At 37.9% G+C, this 10,722-nt stretch overlaps 2 protein-coding genes across 2 annotated transcripts; both read right to left on the minus strand.

Moving 5' to 3' along the window:
- Positions 1 to 451: 451 nt before the first annotated feature.
- On the minus strand, positions 452 to 1,336 carry LOC114540963 (uncharacterized protein F54H12.2-like). Its single transcript, XM_028560951.1, has one exon. It carries the CDS (start codon positions 1,334 to 1,336, stop codon positions 452 to 454), a length of 885 nt encoding a protein of 294 aa, XP_028416752.1.
- Positions 1,337 to 2,958: 1,622 nt separating this feature from the next.
- On the minus strand, positions 2,959 to 3,387 carry LOC114540964. The gene has a single exon (XM_028560952.1). It carries the CDS (start codon positions 3,385 to 3,387, stop codon positions 2,959 to 2,961), a length of 429 nt encoding a protein of 142 aa, XP_028416753.1.
- Between the last annotated feature and the right edge of the window lie 7,335 nt (positions 3,388 to 10,722).

Here is a 10,722-nt window from a genome sequence, read left to right on the forward strand (position 1 = left end):
CACTTTTGTATAAAGTCACGTACAAGCATGTCGTTCCAATCTTTGCTATCCGTAAACATGTTTGCAATGGTTGACATTGGAATATGCCTACAGCGATACAAAGCAAAGAATAACGTATACTGTCCACACACGTCCGAGTTGGGTGCTTGCAAAGCCCGCGTGTTCCAACTAAATGTACTGCAATGTTTCTCAAAAAACCGAGTAAAGTGTTGACTGTAGAATCCTGGCGCTTTCGCGTACGAGTCCCAAAACTCTCCTCGCCCATCTTCTGTGACAAACAAGGCACACCAATGACTTCCGGGTTTGTTACTCGGATCAGTGTTGACTACGAAACCTTTTGGTCTTCTTCTTACTAGCCCAGGTAAACGATCTGATGGTAAAACGTCTGTAAATACAGTCTTTGTAAACGAGTCGCTTTTTAATATATTCAAAATCTGCAGCGTATTCATGTTCAGTTAGTGAAGTCACACAGTACGTTCCTGTTCGCGTCAATTTCCATAAGACTTTGAAATTCACCAAGCACCACAATATTTATAGCCGCCTCCAAGGCCGTTCCAAACTGGCATTCGATCGAGACATTTCCGTTTCTAATTGGTTGTGCATGATCACCAAGGCACAGGTCTGGAGTGAGATCGAACACAAACAGTGTAAAACCGTCTGCATATTCTTCACGAGTTATACCATTGCCCTGATTTTCAAACATTTTATGTGTCCCAGCGTACAGTGTTTGGAATGCTGAAATGTAGTTACTTCCTCTTGCACTCGCAAATTTTAGTTGAAATGGTTTTCCAGGTAGGTTTTCACCGTTTAGATTCAGCCCAAAATTTGTGATGTCGTAGTTCTTGAAGTTGAACGGATTCTTTGCATAACTACCATTGAACGCATCTGCATCGACCATACCAATAACGACACGATTTGGTAGAATACCTTGAAATATGTTGGGTTGATTTCCCGACATGTTTCCTCGGGGGGCAGAGACAACTTTACACTCGACGCGATTGATCGGATATTTGGCCGTTGTATGCTGTAGGGCTTGGGAATGGTTTATTATTACACTTGGCGATACGTTGACGCGTCGCACGCGAAATACACATTCTTCAATAACTACTTTGAAACTTGGATCCTGAGCAGATGAGACTAGACAAAAAGGGTTTCGTGATCTAACCAATTTAATCTTTATTGGAACAGCCCCGAGAATATAGCGCTCTTGTGCGAATAGATCCGAATGTAGTCTGCCTTCCATAGCAACAGATCTACTCCCACGAGTATGTGTATGACGTTCTTTTAGACCTGTATTCACATCTGCTTGAAGAGCTAGCGGGTTTACATTGTCCATTTTTCCCGCACTATCTTTGTAAAAAAAAGCAGAGGTGAGGTGAGAATCCTTGGCATCCTTGCTAAAGTTCAGGACAGTTTCGATATAAGCTCGGTAAGGATAGGCTGTATTGGACGGGGTTACCAATTTGTTGTTTAGGAACACTTCTACTTGTGAGAACAGTGCATGCATCCATCTGACGCTGTAATCTTTGCTTTAACGTGTAGGTAACTGTTTGCTAAATCGATATAAACTCCGGAGTTTGCTGCGCAAAGGAATTCAATTGTGTCAGAGGCTGTTATGCTTGTGACAGGATCAATATCCTCCCAAAATCCTTTTTCCATTTCTACTTGCGTCGGTGGTACAGAAAATAATTCAAGTTCAGATTTGGAACACATACACGAATCTTTATGAATTGTTTCAACGACTTGAGCCATGCCACTTTGGTTTATAGTTATCAAGAGATGTTTTCTGCTTCTTGGCTCGAGAAGAAATGGTGGGTTTAGCTTGTGCTGATCTTTTTAAACCTTTTTTCTGTCCACTACCAGTCATCAAATTCTTGACAGCTTTATCGGCGACATCAGTGACAGCTTGTTTCCCACGGGCTTTTATTGACTTTGAAATATTCTTTCCTTGAAGTACATCCTGACCTACTTCTGTCGCTGCTTGTAGTGCCCTTTTACCCGCCGCTTTTGCTCCTTGCTTAAAAAGCGGAATAGCAAACCTCGCAATGCTCTTGAAAATTCCACCAATACCATAACCCCTCTGCATGCGTGCACCACGAAATCCCGCAATATTACCACCTCGTTGATTATTTAAATAATGTTCTTTTAGTAGTTTTTGATCAACAACTAGTCTTCCACGCATCTTCAAATAAAGTACTGTGATCGCTTTTGTCTAAAGTGAAGTGTCACGATCGACTTTCCAAACTCAAATGAGACATTTTCGTTGCGGTCGTTCTTTATATTGACTTCAATCGTTTCGAAAGAGTTCACTTTCACAGGAACGTATTGTAAATTCCGAAAACTGGCGTGAACGGTCTTTCCATACTCGCCTTCGATATTAACAATTCTTAAAAGTGGAACTTTAACATCGCCTACAAACTGCGCATCTACAATGTCCGTATAGATATACATTGAAGAAAATCCGGCATTTATATCAGCTACAAAAGGGCTTGTCGTTTTCTTTTTGATCACGATGTTTTCGGCAAACCCTAACGTCGCAGCTATGTCACCAGTCATCCACACCCAAGCTCCTTGTTTAATATCGACGCTCACTTTGCGAGTGTTACGATTATAAGTGAATTTTATTTTTGTCTGACCTTCCTTAGTCATGGATGCATTCATCGCTTTAACAAGGTCTGCGACAGTTGCAAAATGTGTGTCTTTTAACAAACCAGTTTCATGCTTGTCCACTTGATAAATAAATGACTGTTGCACTCCCTGTCTTAGTGTACTCCATGTGTGTGGGTAATGAAGTCCGACCAGCGCGACCTCCCACTGCCCGGGTAGAACGATCATTTCAGCTAATTTTACCCGAAAATTTGCAATGGTATTATTTGGAAAATACCTCATAGAACTATTACTCGGCAAGGTGAGATAAAACTGATGACACAAATGATGTTGAGTTCAATGATATTTTATTTATATATCTTTTACACTTTCTGCTGCCACCCATGAATTAAACTTTTCTGGGTATCCTAACCATTTTACATAGTATTCTTTACGTTTATTACGTATGCGTGATCTAAGTATTTGTTCCACTCTATAAAAATCACTGTCTGTCTTGTTGACTTTCTGCAATTCTTGTTCGTAGAATGTTCCGTCTAACTCATCGTTATCGTAGTCAGCAATTCTGTAAACAGGCGGTCGTCGAGGTATGCGTTTCGTTACGGTAAATACTTCTTCAGTCCAATTTGGTAGGTAACCTTTCTTGAATGTTCTTCTAGCCTTGCTGATCCGAACCTGATCGCCAACATCAAACTTAAAACGAATGGGTTTTTCGGGTTCCTCCTCGTAAAGTTTTTGCCATACAGCGCTTTCGTTAGTTTCGTTCACGTCTACTGGTCTCATGCCAATACTGCGATGCCAGTAGGTTACCCCCCCCCCATATAGCGGCAAAAACACGCAACGCGTGGACCCCACGCGGGACGTCGGAAACTATCCGATTTTCCCGAAGATATGCGTGGTCTCCACGCATGATGAGAGTGTGACGTTAGTAAACCCTAATTAAGTACACAGTAAAGATTTGCGAGGAAAATATTTTATTTGTCAGGGTACACATTTAGTATTTAGTACAATAATAGTATTTTCATAACTTTAGCACTGTTTATTTTAAAAGTTCGTTTTCTATGTATGCTTTGCGATGCTTCCCCTCTGATAGTTCATACTTTAATTTTTATTTGTTCGTAACATGTGTCAATATGCCCATAACGAATGCACGAGCGCCATATTATTTCCATACACCAATTGTCATGTTATCGACAAGAGCATCCAAGATTTCATAACGTTTGTCAATATATCCATGACGAACGCAAGCGCGCCAAATCATTCGAATAAACCGTTTGTTTGTAAATGTTTGACTTTCATCCCAGATAGGTATCCATTTTTCTTTTGCCTTTTCCGTCAGTTCATTTAGAAATTTATTTTCAAGGCTGGAAAAACCACAGTTAATAGAATATACATGGTTTGGAGACTTCATAAAAGTACAATACAACTCATTATCTATGTCGGGGAACATTTATGCAAAAAATTGTTCCTTATTCGTCACGTGTCTATTGTATTTTGAACAAGTAAACCAATAGTAAGGTCTGAATTAACATGTTGTTTAAGTCACGTTTGAGGAGCTAAGCCAAGCCATTGCTATTGGTTAGTTGGGCTAAAATACAATAGACATGTGACGGATAAGGAACCATTTTTTGCATAAACCTGGACAATAACATAGATAATGAGTTGCATTGTACTTCCATCTAGTCTCCAAACCATGTATATTCTAATAACTGTGGAAAAACACATGTCGATACGTTGTATAAGTTCGTCCTTCCATAAAAATCTGATGTTGGCTGTCATAATGTCGAATGATAAGTAATATGCTGTAGCGTTTTCACAGTAAATGAAGCATCTTCGGTTACCAGATCCGCCTATTGTTAACGAAACTCAAACCTAATAGCCCTTTTAATGTTGGCGATACTGCGATAGTAATGAATTGATCAAACAATAGAGAGATTAATGTGAATATAATTAATTACGCTAAAAGCATTGCATTGAAACGTTTCCCCTGGTTAGTTTGCTAACAAATATTATACACTAAAGGATTCGGGGTAAAATATTTTTACTCAATTTACTAACCCTATTAGTGAGGTGGCTATTTTAATATTAGCGACACTGGGATGATAATGAATTGATCAGATACAGAGGGATTAATGTGAATATATAATTAATTACGCCAGAAGCGTTGCATTGAAACGTATCCCCTGGTTAGTTTACTCATAAATATTACACGCTAAAAGATGATTCAGGGGAAATAAGTTTACTCAATTTTCAAACTATTTGCCTTAATGCATAATTTGACTCAAGTGACTCTTTCACAGTGACATTGTGAAAACAAACGAAAGTACGTGTGAGGAATAGTAACGATTTAGTTCATTGATGATGAGAATAATGTGTGTATGATTAATATGAAATTATTAATATCATAGAGATTTCGTTTACGTTCTTTCGAAAATTTGGGGGTTCTTAAAAAAGAACCGGTTTTTTTTCTTTTTCTTCTTCTTTTCCTTGCTTTAAATCTTCTCCAGCTACATCGAGAAGGCCTCAACTTCGACTTTGGCACAGTGTTGGTACGCCCAGGCATCCAAGTGTCTGCCACAGGTCTCTAACCAGCCCAGCTGATCAAACAGTTATTCTGCTTTGGGGCAGCCAAAGCATTCCAAATTAACTGAAGGGATGCTTAGTTTTTTTAGAAAATCCCTTTCAATAATTCCGCCTTTGTAGGCAATCGTAGAGTTTGGGTTCTTTTTTTTCCTGTAGAAATTATCCACGATTGCCTCCAACTGCGAAATATGGAATGCTTTGACGCCCTGCGGCACCCCAGACGGTAGTTTGTGGATTTTCTTCTGTACGAATTTGCACGCCTTTTGGTCTTTTTCACTTAAATCCGACCAACGAAGCCCAATATTAAAAAAAGAAGGATTGCCCGTAGGTATCCCCGACTTTGATGATACGGAGCTCCTTGCAGCGGAGTTCTCTTCCTACTCGAAATCCGTCCATATTCACGACAGCTACGATGTCATTTTTGCAAGCCATTGCGAACGATGAGCGTGATTTGTGAGCTGACTCAAATATAAAGCGAATTAATTTCGAAAGTGGGCGTGCCGTTCACTCTTGGCTTAATATCTCGTAAACTTTTCATGAAGTTTTCTGCGATCGTCGCTTCACAAACCCTCTCCAATGCCTCGTCAAAGTACATACATATGCGGCCGGAAAGAAGAAAATTTCAGATATGGATTAACGATTTTAACATTTATTTGTCTTGCAATTAGTTACAGCAATAAATAATAATTTCTTCTAAAACGTTTTTTTACCATTGGACTAAATTTAAAGTCTAATTATCATCATCGTCATAATCTTCACTGTCTTTATTTTCCTCGTCATCATCAATCTCGTGGTCGCTTAAAAGCCTTTTAATAAGAAACTTTCTCTTATCAACTGCAGCTTCTATTGCTTCTTCTGGCTCAAAATCATCATTTTGAATAAACGCATCTTTTGTGTTCATTATTTTCTTATGTACTGCTGGATCTTTCTTTAGTTGTCTTATCCACAAAAGGCGCTCTAAGTAGATATTTTCTAATTCTTTCTGGAGTCTAGGCATAATATTCAAGTAAGCTTTCTCTTTAGCAGAGTGCTCATCGAAACCTCTGTTTATGAGGCGTTCTTTCATTTCCTCGAAAGCTGTGTTACTTCTTTGTTTTGCTTCTTCTATTAGTGGTATCCAGGGATCCATTTCCTCTCCAGATTCTGAGTCAGTCGCCGTCGAACTTCCAGACTGCTGAGTAGAAGTTGTTGAGACATCGTCACGGATATCTCTTTCTTGACTGTCCGAGTCTGTTTGAGACATGTTTTTTTCTTGTTCTCGTAATGGACAGTATTCCTGTTCGTGTCTACGCTGATTGTAACCGCGATTAAAGTATCTTCCGCAAAATTGGCAGCTCATTCCCTTAGCACTGGAGGCGTGAATGCCTTGTTATCGAGCAGTAATGCAGTTTTATGAGCAGATGAGCATGTGCTCATGAGCAGTTATGAGCATGTGCTCATCTGCTCATCGCATAAAATGGCACCCGGTTCATTGAAATTTTTCAGGCCCAATATAATATAATTTATATTGTGCAATTTAAAAAAAAATAATGTCGGTTGCAATTTTTATGCGATGAGCAGATGAGCATCTGCTCATGAGCAGTTATGAGCAACGTGCTCATCTGCTCATCGCATAAAATTTGCAACCGATATTCCACCTCTATTTTGAAATGGAAAAAACCTGCCCAGACAAATGTTTAAGATATTTTTAAAATTGTTCTACTTAGTTATATTGTTACAAGCGTTAATCCGTGTCTTAATTTATGGTCCAAGCAACGCGTTGATTACAAATTTTATGCGATGAGCAGATGAGCACATGCTCATAACTGCTCATGAGCAGATGCTCATCTGCTCATCGCATAAAAATTGCAACCGAACACTGCATGAAAAGCCGAGTATTCACAGGTGAATACGTGTGAATATGAGTTCGAATATGGTTAGTATTCACACGTATTCACACATATTCACTGTGAATATCTTCGGAATATTAGGGGTATTCCGACGTGAATACCTGTGAATAAAACACACCCCATATTCTCGCCTAGAATATGTTCGAATATTGTGTGAATATTTTTTGAGGTAGGATATTCACACTTGGTCATATTATTAAGTGCTGTTGAATAAGTATAGAATAAGCGAGACATTATTCACTGTAAAAATTTGCCGCTAATTTGTCTATAGTGCCAAATATACATTTATAGCCTTGTTTTGATTCCGCAATTGACGATATAGATTACATTATCGAGAATCGAGACTTTATTTAGTGTCTTTGATCGCCAATAAACTTATAAACACATGACCAGGACCTATATTTTCTGAATGGAACTCAATGGCAAATTTTGATCGGATTTTTCCTCCTTTGCAATGCATTGACCTTGCCATATATTGTTAATCCGCTCGAATTCCTTGTATTGAATGTATAAATTTCAACTCCTGTACGTTCCTATGTTATAAGATTAACATTCAAGTCCCATATGTGTATAAAAATACAGCATAAAGCCCAGTGTGAATTTTATGTGGCTTATCTCTCTTGGTTCTCTAAAGATAGCAATGTAACATGAACAGTTTTGCTTCAAAGGAAATTTCCTTATAGAAATTTCCTTACCGTCACTTTGGTGACATTTTTGGCGCTAGGAAATAGCGTCGCGAAAATGCTCATATAAGTAATGAAATAAGTATTAAATACTGTAACTCACCTACAAACTTCAGTTGGAAATGTTTTAACTATGTTCAGTTTGTTGCACAAAATAAGATGCAGACAGAGAGAAATTTATCGGCGTACATATGTAGTGAAACTATACAGAGGTTCGCAACCATGGAATGATTTGTTCTGAATGTTTATACAACAGCCATGCAACAGGTCCGATTCCACCATTGACAACAGCTTTCGTCCATATCTTTGTCTATTAAAAGGTCCTGCCATCCTGGGATGCCACGAGCTCAATATGTGGTATCAAAATCAGACAGAACAAACACACAGACAGACAGAAGTGTGAGACCAACGCTTTTATGGTTGGCATCAGCACAACTTTTTTGTAATTTATTTATATAAAAATTACCTAATTAGGCAAATAGGAAAATTCATAAAATCGCTACCAAATAATTAATTACATGGAATGAATTATATGATTGATTGAGTTGAACAAATCATTTTCTTGTATCCTATTTACTCTGCGTTGAATTTTGTCTTTATAAAAAACCTGGTTGACAATTAGTGCCTGAAATAAATCAGTCTGCCAAGTGTGGTATGAACTGATTGCCAAAAGACAAAAGTCTTAACAACCAGCTGCCCAAAGATTAAAATCTTAACAGCTAAGAAGTCCAAGCCAGACTGTGTTTTTTAAGTAAATAATAATAATTACATATATTTAACAATTCACTCATCATTTTGCTTGACAGACTCCAGGAGCAATGATGTTTCATGTATACTATAACAACATTGCTATAATTTAGGAAGTTAAGTGTTTACCACAGTGTAACTATGAACTGATTGCCAAAAGACTGAAGTCTTAACAACCAGCTGCCCAAAGATTAAAAATCTTAACCGCTTAGAAGTCCAAGCCAGAATGTGTTTTTTAAGTACATAAAAATAATTACATATATATTCAACAATGCACTCTTTATTTTGCCTGACATACTCCAGGAGCAATGATGTTTCATATATACTACAACAGCATTGCTGTGATAATAATAAGTGTATACTACGGTGTATCAATCCCAACCAGCTGCCCAACAATTGAAAATCATAACAGCTTAGAAGTTAATGGCAGACTGTATGCAACCAATTTTTGATGACTTAGATAATTTGCAATTAATTACAGAAATAATAGATGTATAAATGTTGTAAAACATCACATGTACATGATCTGTTAAGAACTGTACAAAATCACAAATAATCATATCATGGCATATGTTATGCAAATTAATATGGCAACCTGAAGATCATGTTTGTTCATATTGATATTTTTGTTCATAGATAAGCTTGAAGGACAATAAATGCTTAAACATTCGCACAGACTGTCAACGCATAACCCAATAACTTTTTATCATATGCTTTATAAGGTAATTCGTGAAAGAAATGTAGAGAACTCACCACATGGTCATTAGGCCATAGGGTATAGTCTATAGCCTGGCTATTGCACTCAACTACACAATATTCAGTCACTCACCGAAGAGGTCCCTTTATACGTACAAACGGTATTTGCTTGTTGGGATCAAAATTTGGTCAATAAAAAAGGAATCCTTGTAATATGGTTAATATTCGTTATCACTTTAAACTGGTGAACAAGTAACATAATGTACCGTGTGCATCTCGCCATGCAAACTCATTTCTGTTTTGCGCATTTTCTTCGTGGGAATCCTAGCATACAAATACTCGCTGGCATGCTCTTTAACCGCGACCAGAGTTTGCAGACTTTACTAAGCCCTTTTCGTTCTGGATTCTCTTCTTGACTGACCCATATTTATTTGTCGCTGAAAAGCTTTCTTACAAGTACGAATGCGCGATCCTCAATCAATGTTTATTAACTTGAAAGCGCGCTTTTTGCGCCAAATTATTTATAAAATTCCACTTCTATTTTTCAGCATTCAAAATAAAGTTTAACAAATGTCAGCTGCAGAAATTATCTTGTGGAAACACGGATTAAGCGAGAAGTGAGATATTCCAAGTGTGAATATTGGTCGGAATACGCGCATATTCACAGCACATTCACACTTGGAATACTTAAGAATACGGTGCCTTATTCACACTAATATTCCACGTCGGAATACGCTTGCAATATGTGTTTTATTCCAACCAGTATTCACATGTGAATACCTTAGAATACGGCGTTTTTCATGCAGTGAAATTATTATTATTTTTTTTTTTTTTTTTTTTTTTTTAAATTGAACAATATAAATTATATTATATTGGGTCTGAAAAATTTCAATGAACCGGGTGCCATTTTATGCGATGAGCAGATGAGCACATGCTCATAACTGCTCATGAGCACATGCTCATCTGCTCATAAAACTGCATTACTGCTCGATAACAAGGCATCTTCACGCCTCCAGTGCTAAGGGAATGAGCTGCCAATTTTGCGGAAGATACTTTAATCGCGGTTACAATCAGCGTAGACACGAACAGGAATACTGTCCATTACGAGAACAAGAAAAAAACATGTCTCAAACAGACTCGGACAGTCAAGAAAGAGATATCCGTGACGATGTCTCAACAACTTCTACTCAGCAGTCTGGAAGTTCGACGGCGACTGACTCAGAATCTGGAGAGGAAATGGATCCCTGGATACCACTAATAGAAGAAGCAAAACAAAGAAGTAACACAGCTTTCGAGGAAATGAAAGAACGCCTCATAAACAGAGGTTTCGATGAGCACTCTGCTAAAGAGAAAGCTTACTTGAATATTATGCCTAGACTCCAGAAAGAATTAGAAAATATCTACTTAGAGCGCCTTTTGTGGATAAGACAACTAAAGAAAGATCCAGTACATAAGAAAATAATGAACACAAAAGATGCGTTTATTCAAAATGATGATTTTGAGCCAGAAGAAGCAATAGA

Source organism: Dendronephthya gigantea, unplaced genomic scaffold (assembly GCF_004324835.1).
Source record: "Dendronephthya gigantea isolate DGI-Jeju-01 unplaced genomic scaffold, DenGig_1.0 000258F, whole genome shotgun sequence".
NCBI lineage: Eukaryota > Metazoa > Cnidaria > Anthozoa > Malacalcyonacea > Nephtheidae > Dendronephthya > Dendronephthya gigantea.

Bases quoted from the DNA above. Each gene is read 5' to 3' on its own strand.
- LOC114540964 (XM_028560952.1), bottom strand. From the start codon at position 3,387: ATGAGACCAGTAGACGTGAACGAAACTAACGAAAGCGCTGTATGGCAA.
- LOC114540963 (XM_028560951.1), bottom strand. From the start codon at position 1,336: ATGGACAATGTAAACCCGCTAGCTCTTCAAGCAGATGTGAATACAGGT.